This window comes from Diaphorina citri, unplaced genomic scaffold (genome assembly GCF_000475195.1).
Source record: "Diaphorina citri unplaced genomic scaffold, Diaci psyllid genome assembly version 1.1 scaffold117, whole genome shotgun sequence".
NCBI lineage: Eukaryota > Metazoa > Arthropoda > Insecta > Hemiptera > Psyllidae > Diaphorina > Diaphorina citri.
This window is the reverse complement of record NW_007377554.1, coordinates 58,231-77,965: the sequence shown is the minus strand read 5'-3', so window position 1 is coordinate 77,965 and position 19,735 is coordinate 58,231. Positions and strand designations below refer to the sequence as shown.

Sequence of the window (19,735 nt, the reverse complement as noted above, 5' to 3'; positions counted from 1 at the left end):
CTGGAAAAATCTTTTTGAATGTCGTGTTGAATTTGTCTGGACAGGGAAAATGTATTAGAATAATGAAAGCCATACGTTTAGATCTTACTATGGTTCTCAACTTCCCACCGATAAAATTCGCCCCAGGCGGGAATCGAACCCGCGGCCTAGCGCTTACAAGGCAGACGCACTACCAACTAAGCTAACTAGGCTGGCACCAAAAACCGTAAACCGATTGAAAAAAATCACTTCTTTTAAAAAATGGCGCTAACGGATAAATGCAATGTTGCCAAACGTTCTTTTATTCCTTGCCGTCGTGGACTCGAGGTATTTGCCGTCGTAAAAAATAGTGGTAAGCCCCGGCCAAAAAACCAAAAACCAAAACTCTTCAGGATTAGGTACTTGAGCTACTTAAATTTTTAAGAACGTGAACGTCAGACCGTCCCAGTATGGTTCTGTAAAACCACAGAAAGAACTCTTTGAATTTAAGAATCGCGATTCACGATTCTTTTGAAATATTCGACTCTTTGAATCGACTCAGAGAATATTTACCCATCCCTAGCTTTCTCTTTTTGTAAATATCAGAATTTTCGAATCTTCAGGATTAAGTACTTGAGCTACTTGGATTTTTAAGAACGTGAACGTCAGACCGTCCCAGTATGGTTCTGTAAAACCACAGGAAAGTACAATTTGTGATAGAACTGATGGGTTTTTTCATGACAGAGGCAAGTTAATGGTGAAGCAAGAAGCAAACTAGTAAATAATAAAAAAAAGTTAAAATTTCAAGCTCTTTACTAAATGTGTCTACCAACCCAATAAGCCACAGATCTTGTTACAAATGACTTCTAAAATTTTCAGAAAGTGTACAGCCTGAAACCTACCTCCATGATCTCTTTGCTTTCATCACAAGCCACTCTATATTGCTCAGAAGTTTTCTTCTCATCTGATTTCATGTCCCAGTCTTCTTTGATGGGGATCAGTCCCTGTGGAAAATGGCAAATCATATTAGTCAGAATCTTTAGAAATCTATGTAGGTGTCAAAAGAAGAAGAAAATAAATATAACACAAATATTATTTAAGAAAATAAATATGCTTCATCTAAGGTTATGCTTATGTACTTGGACAAGATAGGCTTGGTTTCTAGGGCAATTTATTGTTCCTACAGTTTGGCATTGAAGTGGTAACCTACCCCACAAGCTTATATAGATTCGTATAAGCTTAACCCATCCCCTGGGGCAAATTGCCCCAACACCCAAGCCTCAGAGTGGGCATTTTGTGTATGGAGTTTAAGCTGGTTCCTAACTAAGCTCAAATATCTGGGCGATCTTTAGAAGCTTTTTAGTTAGGTGTTGTCCATGGATATCTTGCGGAGGGTTGGCTAACCCTACAGTAAGTCTCCATGTTATCAGGGAGTTGCATTCAAGAAATGACACAAGCTTATATAGGTTATCACTTTGATGCCAAAGAAACTAACAAAAAAAGTAGCCCTAGAAGCCTAGCCTATCATATCCTAGTACATAACCACACCCCAACACTGGTTTTGTTCACTTACCTCTATGTGTGTATACTCCATCCCCTGTACCTGACAACATTCATTGCACTTCTCATAGATAAGTCGGAGTCTCTTGAACAAGAGCTTGATAGTTTTCAACTGTTCTTGGGTTTTGGCTCGCTTGTCATTGCTTGCATTCAGGACAGACACAGTACCGTTTGGTGGCTGCAAGAAGCAAATAAAATGATGAGTGGGGGTACAAAGGAAATATTGGAGGGAACCAAACTGCTAATCAAAGGTAGCTGTAAGTAGTCTGTCATCTGGCAACCCAGACTTTGGGCAGCTCATCAATAAATTGTTATTCTCTCTCTACATAAGGGAGGGTAGATTTCTTCTGTTCTCTTATATCACTTGAATTATATTGTGTTACATATTTTTGTACAAATATCTTCACTTAGAACTTTTGCAGTCCCATACTTTTGTGAAATAGGCTACAGGTTTATTTCTTGAGGTCTTTATACTCACCTGAATAGTTTTCAGAATTTGGAACACCTCCTGGGTCCGAGACACAATGTCCATGACAGTTTCCTGGCCAAACTTGCACAGGGAGGCTGTGTTGAACTCTGTGGTTTTGGCAGGCTGTGGTGGCCCTTGTGGAGGTCCAGGTTGATTTGTGTTGTCAGTGGCTGCAGTTCTTACACCTTGGTTCACATTCCCAGTAGCCTGAACTCCAATCTAAACAAGAAGTCAATTTAATTTACTCACAAATAAGTACTTCAGTGCTTCTCATGTCATATAGGAGGTATGTGGTAAAAATGGTAGAAAAATAAAATGATATACACACACATACAGTATATCTAAATTTTTAGAGTAGCTTTTTCAATTTAACAATCACAATTATCTCAAATTTTCAGTATTGTCACTCACTTGGGTTTGCTGAGTCTGTTGCTGGTTTTGTTGCATCTGACCAGGCTGTGAGACTTGATTTAATTTACTCACAAATAAGTACTTCAGTGCTTCTCATGTCATATAGGAGGTATGTGGTAAAAATGGTAGAAAAATAAAATGATATGCACACACATACAGTATATCTAAATTTTTAGGGTAGCTTTTTCAATTTAACAATCACAATTATCTCAAATTTTCAGTATTGTCACTCACTTGGGTTTGCTGAGTCTGTTGCTGGTTTTGTTGCATCTGACCAGGCTGTGAGACTTGCCCTTGCATGCCCACTCCTACACTAGTTGTGGATCCTCCAAATGTGTTCACTATTCCTGAAAGAGGATCAATACTTAAGTAAATTGTAATGATAATAGTCTTTAAATATGACAACTCACTTTACCCCTAGGGCTACTGTTGTTAATGTGGTCAAATTATCAAACAATATTAATAAGAGTAAAATTCCATACCTTAGTGAGACTTGCCCTTGCATGCCCACTCCTACACTAGTTGTGGATCCTCCAAATGTGTTCACTATTCCTGAAAGAGGATCAATACTTAAATTGTAATGATAATAGTCTTTAAATATGACAACTCACTTTACCCCTAGGGCTACTGTTATTAATGTGGTCAAATTATCAAACAATATTAATAAGAGTAAAATTCCATACCTTGGTTGGGATTAAACCCAAACACCCTCCTGAATATCAGGTTATCATCTTGACAACACTACCAAGGCACTTGAAATCTTCTCAGAGACACCCAGTGGTTTGCAAACCACCTGTCTTGAACCCATATTTTAGACATTTCAAAATAATAGTTCCTTTCCTACTTTCCTTGGATTGGAGGAGGAAGATTGGTCAACACAAATGTTAACAACAGCAAAATAATAGTTGTCTTGACAACACTACCAAGGCACTTGAAATCTTCTCAGGGACACCCAGTGGTTTGCAAACCACCTGTCTTGAACCCATATTTTAGACATTTCAAAATAATAGTTCCTTTCCTACTTTCCTTGGATTGGAGGAGGAAGATTGGTCAACACAAATGTTAACAACAGCAAAATAATAGTTGTCTTTAGACTCAGTATGCTAGCAAAATTCTATTGTAATATTTTCATTACCTGGTTGTTGGGGATTAATGAGTCCTGGTTGACTATTGAACTGACATCTCTGTTGAGCATTTGCAAAACTTGATTGGAAAGTATGGGGAGGTCCAGACATTTTTTTTTTTTACCTTAAATAAATAATAAGATTTATCAAATGAATCTCAATGGAAAACACACATTGTATAATTGATTTTAAAACCCAAAACCTTGTGGAGCAAAGGTTGACCATGGTTTTACTCTCATTACCAAGCAGTTCAGCGGAAAGTTTGGAGACCCAGCCTCCAATGCTCTCGTTGAAGGCATTCATGCAGACTCAGGATGACAATGTAGGTGTGGACGAAGCCCTCAAGAAGTACAACGAGTACAAGTTGGAGTTCCGTCGTCAGCAGCTGAATGAGTTCTTTGTGGCACATAAAGATGAAGAATGGTGAGTTTTGTGTGTAAAATTTTATATTGTTTGACTGCTGAAAATTGTTTGGAGAATAGGGCTTTTTCGCCTGTAAGTTCTAAGTTTGTTAATGAGTGTAAAATTTTATATTGTTTGACTGCTGAAAATTGTTTGGAGAATAGGGCTTTTTCGCCTGTAAGTTCTAAGTTTGTTAATGAAAAATGCTGTTGGTATTTTGTTTACTTAGTTGTAGGTTTACCAATTTTTTCTCTCATTTTCCCTTAATCTACTTAGGACAAACAGATATCCCTTTTTTAACATTGTACCTAATTTGTTTTTCTCTCATTTTCCCTTAATCTACTTAGGACAAACAGATATCCCTTTTTTAACATTGTACCTAATTTGAATATAACAAACTCCACGTTTCAAATTTTCTACTTGACCTGTAGGTAGATCCTTTCAAACATAATGTAGCCCTTGTCATGTGTCACCAGGCAGTTTTAGATGGACCTTTCCTTGTGGTCCCTCTAAACCCAGCTGACACATTTGCTATATTTAACATGTACATTTTTCCTTACAGCCTCACGACACCGTGCAATCAACTGAACGCATTATATGCTAGCAAATTTTTTGAATTTTTAAACTGTGTTCTTAAATATATGAATGTACCTATATTATTTATAAAAGTATAAAGGGAGAGGGGCGCGCAATGCCTCTCTACCCTCAAGTATGAAATATGAGGAAGTGTGCGTGCAATGCCACTTTACTCTCGAATTAATTCTGAATAACAATCGAATCAGCCTTAATTCTTTCTACCTGGGTACTGCAGCAGGTGAGGTAATTTCACTTCCATAATATTAATCTAACTTGTTTGTTATCTTGGAGATTATACTAAGAGTCCTATGTTCGATCATTAAATTATGAAAGGAGGCAATCTACATAAATTAGAGGGTGAGAATTACAATATTGATGTGGTGAATACAAGCTTTGGTCTCCAGGTCGTTTAATGGACCTTGTATTATTTTATCCTCCAAATAAGTATTGAAAGTTTTTCTTGTGCCTGACAGCTGTATAAAATCAGGTAATCTGTTATTTTGTACAAAAAATTTGGTCCAAACCATAGGCAACAGACCCAAACTGTCCTGAAACAATAGGACCGATCAAACTGTTTCCTTTGTTTAGATAAGTGGCACAAGGTGTGTTATAGATGAAATCTACGATGTGCTGCATCAAAGGGTGTCTTGACATAGTAATAATAATTTGGCTGCTGCAGACTGGATTTAGTAGCCTTTGGTCCAAACCATAGGCAACAGACCCAAACTGTCCTGAAACAATAGGACCGATCAAACTGTTTCCTTTGTTTAGATAAGTGGCACAAAGTGTGTTATAGATGAAATCTACGATATTCCCAGTACCTGACAGTCTGTCTTGGTCATTTTCAGGTTCAAATTAAAATATCATCCTGTTGATTCTGTGGCACGGAAGAAGGAATTGTTTGGAACTTTACAGGTAATGTAAAAAGTTCTATACTTTGCTTTTTAAACAGTATTCTGGTCCATTCTTCGATGAAATTTCTCACCTCAGAAAGGCCTTTGTTGACCGGGAAAAAACGGGGACCAAAAATAGACGAAATACACAGTGACCCTATTCGGATAAGACACCATCTGGGTAATCGTGTGCTGCTTTCTTTTTCCCGGCCTCACACAAGCTGGGTGAGGTTAATGTGAGTAGCTTGTTGACGAATGGAGGGTAAAACCCCCGGCACAAAACCCTTAGCAGTCATACAGCGACGTCAACCCATACAAGAAACATTTTTAAACTAATCAAGGTGTTCTTTACATAAAATGTGTTCTCCATAGTAGAAACAAAAATTAGAAAAATAAATGTGGGCAGGTGGGCCAATAAATGGTGCGTTTTTTAGGTGGGCGAATAAATGGTACACTTACCCTATGTCGAAATTTACAAGACCTTCGTTAAACTGCAGGGGTTTCAGTCCTATCCTGCTGGGACAAACTATGGGGGTATGGGGAACACATTTTATGTAAAGACCTTTGTTATTATTAAAGACCTTGATTAGTTTAAGAATGTTCTATTCTATTTTGATCGTTTTGTCGATAGCGTCGAGCTCAAGTATTCAAGGAATTTCTGGAGGCAGGTCGTATTGATGGGGTCCGAGTGGATAGCGACCATACAGATCAGCTGACCAACCTTCTGGATGGAGCGGTCATTAAATTCGAAGGTGGCACTGATCAGGACATGAAAATACTCGACATTACTGCAGGTAATTTTTTCATTGTTTTTTTTTTTTTTTTAAATTAAATTGGTACTGGTTGGTTTTTTTTTTTTTTTTTTTTTTTTTTTTTTTTTTTTTTTGTGTAAATTAAATTGGTACTGGTTATTATTGTATTATTTGTATTTGAATTTCCTGCCAGCCTAGTTAGCTTGGTTGGTAGCGCCTTGTAAGCTCTAGGTCGCGGGTTTGATTGCCGTCTGGGGCAGATTTTATCCTAAACGGATAATGTTCATTCTCAGAACAGCTGGCTTTCTCCTACCCTGTCTTCCTTCGCTCTTCAATTTCGGGACGATTAAGGAGCGCGGCAGCGCCCTACCAAGTCAAGAATAAGACCTTAGCAGTCACAGTTCCCGCTGTCAAACCTCTTGGAGGGAAAAAGATGTTGATGGCTGTTAATAAGTTGAACCATTTTCTTTACCGTGTTACAGAAACAGTTGCCAAGGCTCAAGCGGAGAAAGACAAATCCCTCACACTGAAGGATGTGAAGAAGTAAGTTTCGCTGTTAACTCTAGTGTTTAGTGCTCACATTAACTTTACTAGTGATGTTATTAAGACGAAAATAATATCCATTTTTTCTCTAAATCTCACTTTTATTTGAGAAGAACAAAGAATGATAAGTAATTTCATAATAAGCATAACTTCCGAACCAGCTTTTATTGAATTGATACTTACCAAAAGCTGTACAGACAAACTGGTGCGAAATTCTTTAGGTAGAGCAGGACCTTTTGCTTTGAATAATATTTATATGGATACCCGATCATGCCATATTTTTCACGGGCATCTGCCAATTTTCTCTTCTACAGGGAACCAGTAGACAAGGTAGAAGCCAAATCGGACGGAGACTTGGAAAATGAAAAGAAAGATCTGGCAGAAAACGGAGTCAAAGATGAAGGAGAAGATGGAGAAGACAAGAAAATCAAAGGTAATTTCCACCACCTTATGAAAAGAAAGATCTGGCAGAAAACGGAGTCAAAGATGAAGGAGAAGATGGAGAAGACAAGAAAATCAAAGGTAATTTCCACCACCTCGTCTTGTTCCAGGAACTAGATTTGTACTTTGCAATAATGTACACTTTGCCCATGATCTTGCATGAATGATTTTTGATTGATCAAATGTTGGAAATCGTGCAAAGATCTAAAATTTAAATCCAAAGAAACTGGACTAAATAAGTAATCAATCTGATTAATTAACCTAATTAACTCTTTGTTTAAAGGTTAAAATTATGAAATTTGATCGCCGTATTCTGGATTTTTGATTGATCAAATGTTGGAAATCGTGCAAAGATCTAAAATTTAAATCCAAAGAAACTGGACTAAATAAGTAATCAATCCGATTAATTAACCTAATTAACTCTTTGTTTAAAGGTTAAAATTATGAAATTTGATCGCCGTATTCTGAGTTTATAGGTAGACTAAAATCTTGGTTTACGGTTCAAGTTCTAAACTTTGGATCACATTTAATCTCAAACTTGTGGCCCGGATATCAGTGATTGCTCACCTAAGGCCCGTTGCACACACATCGGTTTTGGACGACCGATTTTTTTTACCGGTCAAATTTCCCTTGCTAAAGAAATAGCAAAGGTTGAGTGCGAACGGCATCCACTCGTAATTTTTTTGTAGCCAGAATCAAATATCAACCCAAAACTCGCTTCGCTTTTGATTCCATTTTCATTTGACTAGATTTCATTCTCAGCTTTCTCTTTTTGTAAATATCAGAATTTTCGAATCTTCAGGATTAGGTACTTGAGCTACTTGGATTTTTAAGAACGTGAACGTCAGACCGTCCCAGTATGGTTCTGTAAAACCACATAAAGAAGGGCGGTCTTGTACATTTTGTAAAATATCTACCCCATTTGTGTACCGTATTGTAAATTGTAAGTTCTAGCTCCCTCTAAAAGGTAAGTCCCAATAGTGTTCAGGATATACATATTTCTGGAGGGAGTTATATATCAAAATGGATAGTGAAAGTAATATGGTAATGTACTTGTAACTTTATTCATGTCCATGTACTTACAAACATAACTTCAACCTAACTGCCTAACTCTTGATAAAGATATCACTGTTTCATTTTGAGGTTAGATATGAAGGTAGGGCAAAGGGCAGAGCTACCCAAATTGTGCTGCATCATATCAAAATGGATAGTGAAAGTAATATGGTAATGTACTTGTAACTTTATTCATGTCCATGTACTTACAAACATAACTTCAACCTAACTCTTGATAGAGACATCACTGTTTCATTTTGAGGTTAGGTATAAAGGTAGGGCAAAGGGCAGAGCTACCCAAATTGTGCTGCATCAAAGGGTGTCTTGACATAGTAATCATAATTTGGCTGCTGCAGACTGGCTTTAGTAGCATTTGGTAAAACATAGTATCATCTATAGGTAGTGAAAAACTGCATACCTAAGGAATTTGTCATTTCAGATTAATGGTAAATATGACAATCAGAAGATTACAATGACAGTTTATTGACCATGATGATTTTACTTTTCAGTTGACAATCTAACATGGCTGATAGTGATGATGAATACGATAGAAAAAGAAGGGACAAGTTCCGTGGAGAACGCACAGAATCCTATACTCGAGGAGAAGGCAGGAGGGAAGAGAGAAGACCTAGGGATGACTGGTCTGAGAGGTAAGTAAACTACATATTTATTTGCTTTGAATACTTGATTGTATTATATCTGGGGTGTGTTCTGACAGAACACTGCCTTGGTCTTTTGTATTTTCTCCCTTAGCTGAGGAAATTGTTCTAAGGAGAACTTTTTTATAAGTACAGTAGAACCTCAATTATATCAACTAATTGGGACCGAGGGTAGTTCATATATTTGAGATTCTGTATAAAAGTTGGTATAATCAAAATTCTGTATAAAACAATGAAAATAGGGCCAAATTTAGTTGTACAAAAGAACAAATTAGGGAAGAAATATCCTTTTATTTTTAAATTAAATAAAACAAATTAAATAACAAAAAACACATCTTTGATATTCTTTTCTTTGTCATTAGTCTCATTATTTGAACACTTTCAATGATCTCTTCCTCTAATTGAGTAGGATTTCCTTGAAATATAGGGAAACACCCTGATTTTTGGAGTTGATATAATTGAGGTTCTACTGTACATATTTAAATATGAGGCATTACCCACTAAAAATTCTTCTGCTTTCTGCTCAGTTTCAAATGATTAGCTAGTGTTCTCTCTTCTATTTCCCTTACCAGTGAAGATTCGAAATCCTTAAACAATGAACATGAGTCCCCTCCCAAGTCTGAAGATTCTGATAAAACTAATGATAAATCAAATATTGTATAAAACAATGAAAATAGGGCCAAATTTAGTTGTACAAAAGAACAAATTAGGGAAGAAATGTCCTTTTATTTTTAAATTAAATAACAAAAAGTAAAAAACACATCTTTGATATTCTTTTCTTTGTCATTAGTCTCATTATTTGAACACTTTCAATGATCTCTTCCTCTGATTGAGTAGGATTTCCTTGAAATATAGGGAAACACCCTGATTTTTGGAGTTGATATAATTGAGGATTTGAGGTTCTACTGTACATATTTAAATATGAGGCATTACCCACTAAAAATTCTTCTGCTTTCTGCTCAGTTTCAAATGATTAGCTAGTGTTCTCTCTTCTATTTCCCTTACCAGTGAAGATTCCAAATCCTTAAACAATGAACATGAGTCCCCTCCCAAGTCTGAAGATTCTGATAAAACTAATGATAAATCAAATACAGTGCCTCAGAACACTTGTACTTCCGTCGTCCCTTACAAAGTCCTCCTTCCTACTCCTGTTCCTGTTCCTTGTACATCTGGCATTCCAATACATATTCAAGGAGCTCCTTACATGAATGTAATCCCTGTGCAGCCTACTCCTGTGGGAAATGTGTATTTAGGGTAAGTGGGAAAGAAAAAGATAAACCTCTGTGGAACTTATTCAATAAATAGGCAGTTAATAGTAACAGCATTTATTTGTACAATATTGAAATTGAGCTCTTATAAAATAATGTTTAAATGTGTACAAATAAGTATCTCGGGCCTCCAGGCATTAAGTAGGTGATGTAAATAAATCTGAGTAGGGTAACAACAATAACTAATTAGGTTTATAGTGTAACAAAATTTCCTCTTTGTTGATCATGCTTTAAGTAAAAAAAAAATAAAGACTTTGTTTTAATTATTTTATTTTAACTCTCAGGGAAGGCTGGAATTCCAGAAGTCGTGGGAGAGGTGACTACAGAGGAGCACCCAGAGAAAGATATAGTCCACCACGACATGAGATGTCCCCTCCTGTCAAACGCATGCGTCCAGACTGGTATGTATTTCACATAGTAAAATTGTCTTATGGATAAATATTATTGTTATTTCAATTACTTTAGCTCTTGCTGATTGATGATGGTGAAAAAGCCATCATTATTATATCTGCCTTCACAATGGATACCTATCTTCTTCTTTATTTATTTATTCTGCCATTACCATTCTATGAAAGCTAAAGCTGCTAAAACAACAACAATATCTTCTTTTCTTTTTTACATTTCTGTGCACACAAGTAAATTGTTTTCTTTGCCCAATATTTATCATAAACAAGGTAATGCTAATGAAAATATTTCTTTCAGGGATGAAGCCAGACCTTTACCATATGAGAGACCTGTATACCCAAGTGCTTACAATCCTGGCTGGCCCTCACATGAACCTAGCTATGCTCCTGCTGCTCCCAGGTAAGTGCCTATGTAATAGTGTATGAGGCATTTTGTAGGATTCAATCTCATTTATAAAGGGACTATCTTCAGCATTTGATTCTTAATGGATAGGGAACCAAATTTTGCACACAAAGCTCTGGAATGTAAAATGTTGGTAACAATTTGAACTTCTTTTATTTATTTTCTTTTTGCTTTCAATTTCTAAATCTCTGAAATGTAAAACGTTATTGAAATTTTGGATTTTTTTACCCCCCAATTTCTAAATGGTTGTGACACTCTTGCTACCTTGATATACTTACTTGGAAGCAAAACCTAATCTATTGGTATTTTTCTTCCATCTCCAGGGGTGTAGCACCAAGCAGTTCAGCGGAAAGTTTGGAGACCCAGCCTCCAATGCTCTCGTTGAAGGCATTCATGCAGACTCAGGATGACAATGTAGGTGTGGACGAAGCCCTCAAGAAGTACAACGAGTACAAGTTGGAGTTCCGTCGTCAGCAGCTGAATGAGTTCTTTGTGGCACATAAAGATGAAGAATGGTGAGTTTTGTGTGTAAAATTTTATATTGTTTGACTGCTGAAAATTGTTTGGAGAATAGGGCTTTTTCAGAAGCCAAATCGGACGGAGACTTGGAAGATGAAAAGAAAGATCTGGCAGAAAACGGAGTCAAAGATGAAGGAGAAGATGGAGAAGACGAGAAAATCAAAGGTAATTTCCACCACCTCGTCTTGTTCCAGGAACTAGCTTTGTACTTTGCAATAATGTACACTTTGCCCATGATCTTGCATGAATGATTTTTGATTGATCAAATGTTGGAAATCGTGCAAAGATCTAAAATTTAAATCCAAAGAAACTGGACTAAATAAGTAATCAATCTGATCAATTGACCTAATAAACTCTTTGTTTAAAGGTTAAAATTATGAAATTCGATCGCCGTATTGTGGGTTTATAGGTAGACTAAAATCTTGGTTTATGGTTTAAGTTCTAAACTTTGGATCACATTTAAATCTCAAACTTGTGGCCCGGATATCAGTGGTTGCTCACCTAAGGCCTGTTGCACACACACCGGTTTTGGACGATCGATTTTTTTACCGGTCGTCCAACTTCCAATAGTGACCGGCACCGATCACCGGTCGGCGTGTGTGCAAGGTCCCATTCCGACGTGTGCTTCACTATGACCGGTAAAAAATCGGTCTGACCGGTAAAAAAATCGGTCGTCCAAAACCGGTGTGTGTGCAACGGGCCTAAGAATTTAGAGTTCAGAATTTTAGATGACAGTTTAGCCAACATAACATTGTACCGTTGTAGACCCCGACTCACCAAGTGCTACGCCAGGCGAGGAAAACGGGGTGAAAAAAGCTGAAGATCCCAGCTCAAGTCCAGGTAAAATAATGGCCACGCTCTTGTCTTCTGGGTGTTCAAGTTATACTAACCCTTACGTATTCTTGAGAGTTCATTGCAAGGGTCGTTACATTAATTAGACTTACTTTATCATGGACACTCGTTGCTTGAAGTTGAAAGCCCAGAAGAGGTTAGGTAGTAGAACAGACTCTTAGTGTCTCCCGCGGCTCTTCTACTACCTAACCTCTTCTGGGCTTTCAACTTGAAGCAACAAGTGTCCATGATAAAGGTAGGTATTCCATACCTCGGCTGGGATTGAACCCACGCCCTCCTGTTTACCAGGTGAGCGCCTTGACCACTACACCACCGAGGTAGGGAGACTCTTAGTGTCTACCGCGGCTGTTCTACTAGCTAACCTCTTCTGGGCTTTCAACTTCAAGCAACGAGTGTCCATGATAATGTAAGTCTAATTATACTAACCCAACTAACAAGGCGGTTTACCGATTTGCATTTGGCAACTACATGGTACTAATGGGTTGTTTTGTTTGCATTGAGAAATTGTTCTCCCCTTGCTTTAGTTTTCTGTTTCTAATTATACTAACCCAACTAACAAGGCGGTTTACCGATTTGCATTTGGCAACTACATGGTACTAATGGGTTGTTTTTGTTTGCATTGAGAAATTGTTCTCCCCTTGCTTTGGTTTTCTGTTGCCTCGTCCTTTATTTGATCGTGCCAGTCTTCTTGTCCTCAAATATGAAGTTCCTAATTTTAATGTACATGAATTTTTTGTCCTGAAATATGTAAGTATGCTGCAAATATCGGGATCTTTGACCATTTATCCTCAAACATGAAATTCCTAATTATGTAGGTACAACGTAAAGTTGCTCCTTGTAACTTGCAGATGAGTGTTTTACTGTCTTCTTAATGTACATGAATTTTTTGTCCTGAAATATGTAAGTATGCTGCAAATATCGGGATCTTTGACCATTTATCCTCAAACATGAAATTCTTAATTATGTAGGTACATAAAATTTGTAACTTGCAGATGAGTGTTTTACTGTCTTTCACAAACATGGTAGGTATCACCTTTATCTTTTCCCATGGGTAGTTCGGGTTAGACTACGCCCAGCATGGTTGATATCCTGCCTGGTGAACGTCTGGACAAATGACTTATCAGGCCTAAATCCTTATATCACCTTCTATCAGTTGTAAAGTTGCTCCTTCCAAGCCGATATATGTAAATACTTGCCAAATTTGATTTCTTCAGCCTGCAACCTTGTTGAACCTTATAACTCTTGTAAGTTGCTCCTTCCAAGCCGATATATGTAAATACTTGCCAAATTTGATTTCTTCAGCCTGCAACCTTGTTGAACCTTATAACTCTTGTACATATGATAATTCTATGATTTTGTTTTCCAGAGGGTGTTTATTTCTTCGTTGGTTTAACAAAACGTTAACTAACCTCTATTGCTAGCTTGTTCCTAAAATAATTGTGTTACTCACGTTTTTGCTTCTTAAAAACAGTCTGGGGTCTTTTGGTAACTTTTCGGAGGCACTTTTTAAACAATTGCACGTCTCATTTCAAGATGCCGAAAATTTCCAGAGGGTGTTTATTTCTTCGTTGGTTTAACAAAACGTTAACTAACCTCTATTGCTAGCTTGTTCCTAAAATAATTGTGTTACTAACGTTTTTGCTTCTTAAAAATAGTCTGGGATCTTTTGGTAACTTTTCGGAGGCACTTTTTAAACAATTGCACGTCTCATTTCAAGATGCCGAAAACGTACTATAGCCTAGATTATTAGAATAATAATAGTAATTGACTTTTGTAGTAGGTGACCACTAGGCGAGGTTAACGCCGGAGGCGTTCTCTACCACCCAACCCTTAGAGTTCCATTATTATGTGGTCAAAGTCTCAAATAAAACAGGATAAAATTCCATGCCTCGGCTGGGATCGAACCCACGCCCTCCTGTTTTCCAGGCGAGCGTCTTAACCACTACGCCACCGAGGCAGCTTATGAGGGTGTTTATAACGAGTGTAATTGTTTTGTGTACTCTGTTTCAGTAGAAAAAGGCGAACTCAGTGACGATGAAGACAAAGAGAATGTCACTACCGCTGGGATCGAACCCACGCCCTCCTGTTTTCCAGGCGAGCGTCTTAACCACTACGCCACCGAGGCAGCTTATGAGGGTGTTTATAACGCGTGTAATTGTTTTGTGTACTCTGTTTCAGTAGAAAAAGGCGAACTCAGTGACGATGAAGACAAAGAGAATGTCACTACTATTGAATCTGATGATGTTGAACAGGTGAGTGAGATAGAAATAGACCGGTAGAAAATATTGAATAAGATTCTTTTCATTATTATTTTAATCTTTATTTCAGAATAATAGGTACATAACATGCATAATTCTCCTCCCAAGCTACAATTCTAACTTCTAAGAGGAGGTATGAGAGATAAGAAATGAGAAGAAAGAAAAGAACTTTCCAAAGACATAAGTGTCACATGGGATTGCATGATTTTTTTTTTTTTATGTTGTGAATAAAGCTACAACAACATCATTGTACATTCTTCTGACAGAGGGATTTTCCGGATTTCTTCTTCAACCTTCTCTCTTTCATTCCTTAATGTTTCCCTTTGCAGAACGGAGGGGAGAGCAAAAATGAACCTCCACCACGGGCCCTGCACAGAACTTCCTCTATATTCTTGAGAAATCTGGCGCCTACAATAACCAAGGCAGAAGTTGAAAATGTAAGTCAATGGCCTTTTCGCTGTGAGGTCAGGTGCTTGTTATTTGTATTTTTTGGTGGGTAGCACAAATGTCTGACTGGTCTCTATATTCTTGAGAAATCTGGCGCCTACAATAACCAAGGCAGAAGTTGAAAATGTAAGTCAATGGCCTTTTCGCTGTGAGGTCAGGTACTTGTTATTTGTATTTTTTGGTGGGTAGCACAAATGTCTGACTGGGGGACTTTAAATATTGAGTAGACTAGCTTAGTCTGGCTTGGGACTTTAAAGAGGGAGGATACCCGCCTGAAATTTCCCTTAATGGCCTTTTCGCTGTGAGGTCAGGTGCTTGTTATTTGTATTTTTTGGTGGGTAGCACAAATGTCTGACTGGTCGACTTTAAATATTAAGTAGACTAGCTTAGTCTGGCTTGGGACTTTAAAGAGGGAGGATACTCGCCTGAAATTTCCCTTGCTAAAGAAATAGCAAAGGTTGAGTGCGAACGGCATCCACTCGTATATGCCGAAAACGTACTATAGCCTAGATTATTAGAATAATAATAGTAATTGACTTTTGTAGTAGGTGACCACTAGGCGAGGTTAACGCCTTAGGTGTTCTCTACCACCCAACCCTTAGAGCTCCATTATTATGTGGTCAAATCCTATGCAAGGCTGATTGAGAGGAGAGGCTGGCGAAAAACGCCGACCCCGTCTGAACACGGGAAATGGTGAGGAAGAAGAAGAGGTGGGTAGCAAAAAACTGACTAGTGAAAAAACCGACGTTAGTGTAAACGTAAGAAAGAGATAGTTGATGGATGCTGGTTCAGCATAGCTTTTATTGAGTAATTAGCTAATCAATAGGCATCTGACCTATTTTTCATTAACTTACAGCTATGCAAGAGATACAGTGGATTCCTACGGGTAGCCATAGCGGATCCACAACCTGATAGACGTTGGTTCAGACGAGGCTGGGTCACTTTCCGACGTGATGTGGACATCAAGGAAATCTGCTGGAATTTGAACAACATCCGTGTAAGTAGCCCAGAGTGGTACTTGGAAGAACTATGCTCTAGAGTCTAGAATAGTATTTCAAGAATAAGTACCTATCCAACATTCTGAAGTACATATTACGTAGGTATACATATTTCGTGAATAGTAGGGTTAAAAACTTTGAACAACATCCGTGTAAGTAGCCCAGAGTGGTACTTGGAAGAACTATGCTCTAGAATAGTATTTCAAGAATAGGTACCTATCCAACATTCTGGAGTACATATTACGTATACATATTTCGTGAATAGTAGGGTTAAAAATTCATAATCTTAGAATGTAGGTATGTAGAATGTAGATGTACCGTACCGTGTTTATTATTTTTATATGATTACTTTTTTCACGTTATACGTTTGAACAACATCCGTGTAAGTAGCCCAGAGTGGTACTTGGAAGAACTATGCTCTAGAATAGTATTTCAAGAATAGGTACCTATCCAATATTCTGAAGTACATATATTACGTATACATATTTCGTGAATAGTAGGGTTAAAAATTCATAATCTTAGAATGTAGGTATGTAGATGTACCGTACCGTGTTTATTATTTTTATATGATTACTTTTTTTCATGTTATACCTATTTCAGTGTAATCTGGAACCAAGAATAGTGTAGAGTCAGCCCATCTACACACGGAGCACGAAGAAACTAAACCAGTTCGAGTTACTAACTGGTCACTAATCAGGTTCTTTTCAGTACCTCCGTGTGTAGATGGGCTTAGAGTAGTAACATGTTTTGAACAATGAACTGGTCACTAATCAGGTTCTTTTCAGTACCTCCGTGTGTAGATGGGCTTAGAGTAGTAACATGTTTTGAACAATGTAATGTAGTAACATAAAGGAATTTTAATTGTGTTTAGCATAAATGCTGAGGTTGGTATAATGTAGTAAATAAAATGTTTTGATTTCAGCTCCGGGACTGTGAGTTGGGAGCCATCGTGAACCGAGATCTAAGCAGACGTGTGAGGACTGTAAGCGGTCTGACCTCACTCAAACCTGTGGTACAGTTCGACATGAAGCTCAGTGCCAAGATCATTCAGAACTTGGACTCTCGAATGGGTATGTAATCATTATGAAAAAACATCAGCTCCCTGTAGTAGTCACTGCGCTCGCCTTGCACGCAGGAGACCCGGGTTCGATTCCCAGCTCAAAAAAATTATATCATGGAAACATCAGCTCCCTGTAGTAGTTACTGCGCTCGCCTTGCACGCAGGAGACCCGGGTTCGATTCCCAGCTCAAAAAAATTATATCATGCAAATGACCGATTCCGTGAGCAATGATGTTGTAGCCTCGTGAGGAAAATGAGTAGCTATAATACGATAGCCTGTGAACTTTTTTTGACGGGAATCATTTTATTCTTATTTTCAAAAATCGTGTTCGTGTTCAAATTATTTTCTCATCCGCCGGATTCGACCCCCAGGTCTGTGGACTGACGGTCAGGAGCCTGCCCAGCAACCGATGAGCTACACCCTATCCTCGAAGAATCCCGTGCTACAGAACATCACAGATTATCTGATAGAAGAGGCTTCGGCTGAAGAAGAAGAACTGCTTGGGAAAAGTGAAGAAAATACGGAGGAAACTGAGCAGGTATGTTTGTGTGTGTGTGTGTGTGTGTTTTTTTTTTTTTTTAAGAAGAGGTTTGATAGGGGGAACTGTAACTGCTAAGGTCTCATCGTCCCGAAATCAAAGAAGAAGAAGAGTTATTGTTATTGTTGTTGTTGGTTTGATAGGGGGAACTGTAACTGCTAAGGTCTCATCGTCCCGAAATCAAAGAAGAAGAAGAAGAGTTAGAAGAGGTTTGATAGGGGGAACTGTAACTGCTAAGGTCTCATCGTCCCGAAATCAAAGAAGAAGAAGAAGAGTTATTGTTGTTGTTGTAGCAGCTTCAGCTGTAGCCGAACGGTGATGGCAATGAAGAAAGTATATCTCGTCCTGAATCGTAGTCAACCATCGCATCGTCAGGGCTTGGGCTTATTCTCTAAAAGCAGAGAGAACCCTTTGAAAACTGCCAACTTGCTAGGCTGGTTAGAATTAGCTGTTCTCCTCCCTGTTTATAGTCCCTCAGCTAGACACTGTTGTTAAAGTTGATTTCTCTGTGCTCCAGGTGGACCCCAATGTATTACGAGTGCTGGATCGTCTGATACTTTACTTGCGTATCGTTCACTCAGTGGATTACTATAACCATTGCGAGTATCCCAATGAAGATGAGATGCCCAACCGATGTGGCATCATACACACGCGTGGGAGTGCTCCGGCCTCGAAGGTAAGTTTAGTAATCTCGGACAATTTAATTTACCAAAATAACTAGAATTATAATATAATTATATTGTAGAGTTAACTAGCCTAGTTATCTGTAGAGTTTGTCGGCTGATATTTCTGTTTCAGTGCTTATCTATACTTCTCGCATAGGACTGAAAAGTCCCCTTTACTCCAGCAGTAGGCTACTACTATTACTGTGGTCAAATTCTCAAATTATATTGAGGATAAAATTCCATACCTCTGCTGGGTTTGAACTCACGCCCTCCTATTTACCAGTCGAACGTCTTGACCACTACGCCACCGAGACAGGTATTACACACGTCGTATTTCTTCTCCCGCAGGTTACTCCCCAGGAGATCACCGACTACTGTTCGACATTCCAGAACAAGATGTCTTCCCTCGTAAGTTCTCCTCAGGAACCAACGCCCGAGGAATTAGACCAGCTAGGCGCTAAGAAGACGGACGCTGAGGTTGAAAAATTCATAGCGGCCAACACACAAGAAATATCGACGGACAAGTGGTTGTGTCCGCTCTCCGGGAAGAAATTCAAGGGTCCCGACTTCATTCGGAAACACATCTTCAACAAGCATGCTGAGAAGGTGGAGGAGGTGAAGAAAGAGGTGAGTTTATTTATTTATTTACACGCTAAGCAACAAGGCCATGTGTGAAGGTGAGTTTGTTTTGTCTTGTAGACAACTCATTAATGTGTTCGTGCGCATGCGTTTCTGAGCATTTCTTAAACTCTGACCTCACAACTCTAAGCTTTTTTTTTTATTAGAACAGCAGATGAAATATGTATTTTCAACCTTTTAAAGTTACTTTTTATTTGAGTGTTCTTTTACCCTAACTTTTACAATATCTTTAACCGTTTTGTCGCTATAGCTGAAAACCGCCAAAAAAAAACGGTCGAAATCTGTCCAAAATCGGTCAAAATACCGCCAAGCGTAGCAACCATCTCAACTAAACGTTTTTTGTGCATCCCTTGTCACATTTGTGAACAACATACCAAATTTCAAGTCTCTAGCTTGTACCGTTCCCGAGATATTGTTAAATTACACTAAAACGTGTTTTGGCACTAAAAACTGACCATCGAAATTTTGACCCGATTACATTACTTTCCTTCCTACAGGATAAGGAAAGTAAAAAAATGTCGCGGGTTCGATTCCCGCCCAGGGCAAACTTTATCTTTTTTTTTTGTACCTTGGAACCGCTTTCGCATTACTTTAAAACACGTTCTTTTAGATCCATGCCAGGGTTTATATGCGACCTGGAAAACCTGGAAAAGTCATGGAATCTGAAAATTGACCACAAAGTCATAGAAAATCGTGAAAATTTAAAAACCTGGAAAAGTCATGGAATTTGTCACCCGTCAATAATTAAAAATGTTCAAATTAAATATCAAGCTTTTCCGAAAAACTTACCACAAAGTCATAGAAAATCGTGAAAATTTAAAAACCTGGAAAAGTCATGGAAT

General features: G+C 38.1%; 3 protein-coding genes across 4 annotated transcripts; 2 read left to right on the top strand and 1 right to left on the bottom strand.

The window, feature by feature from the left end:
• Positions 1-813: 813 nt before the first annotated feature.
• On the bottom strand, positions 814-3,752 carry LOC103524730 (mediator of RNA polymerase II transcription subunit 30-like). 2 transcript variants are annotated; one of them, XM_026820035.1, is made up of 6 exons: positions 3,534-3,752; positions 2,892-2,950; positions 2,399-2,452; positions 1,997-2,206; positions 1,532-1,696; positions 814-962 (listed from the first exon to the last, which is right to left on the bottom strand). In XM_026820035.1, exons 1-6 carry the CDS (start codon positions 3,631-3,633, stop codon positions 834-836), a joined length of 717 nt encoding a protein of 238 aa, XP_026675836.1. In that variant the 5' UTR covers positions 3,634-3,752; the 3' UTR covers positions 814-833. The 2 variants fall into 2 exon arrangements, with proteins under 2 accessions (XP_026675836.1, XP_026675837.1); XM_026820036.1 differs by lacking the exons at positions 2,399-2,452; positions 2,892-2,950 and adding an exon at positions 2,633-2,745 and having other exon boundaries at positions 3,534-3,751.
• Positions 3,753-3,768: 16 nt separating this feature from the next.
• On the top strand, positions 3,769-19,559 carry LOC103524728 (serrate RNA effector molecule homolog). Its single transcript, XM_026820049.1, has 14 exons — positions 3,769-3,945; positions 5,349-5,415; positions 6,025-6,187; positions 6,628-6,688; positions 7,003-7,121; positions 12,201-12,275; positions 14,466-14,539; positions 14,875-14,982; positions 15,849-15,989; positions 16,913-17,060; positions 17,423-17,589; positions 18,107-18,265; positions 18,603-18,882; positions 19,504-19,559. The coding sequence occupies exons 1-14, from the start codon at positions 3,803-3,805 to the stop codon at positions 19,557-19,559; spliced, it is 1,761 nt and encodes a 586-aa protein (XP_026675850.1). The 5' UTR covers positions 3,769-3,802.
• Positions 7,857-11,467, top strand: LOC108254592 (serrate RNA effector molecule homolog). Its single transcript, XM_026820037.1, has 5 exons — positions 7,857-8,096; positions 8,692-8,832; positions 10,394-10,510; positions 10,812-10,913; positions 11,240-11,467. Exons 2-5 carry the CDS (start codon positions 8,705-8,707, stop codon positions 11,433-11,435), a joined length of 543 nt encoding a protein of 180 aa, XP_026675838.1. The 5' UTR covers positions 7,857-8,096; positions 8,692-8,704; the 3' UTR covers positions 11,436-11,467.
• Positions 19,560-19,735: the final 176 nt, after the last annotated feature.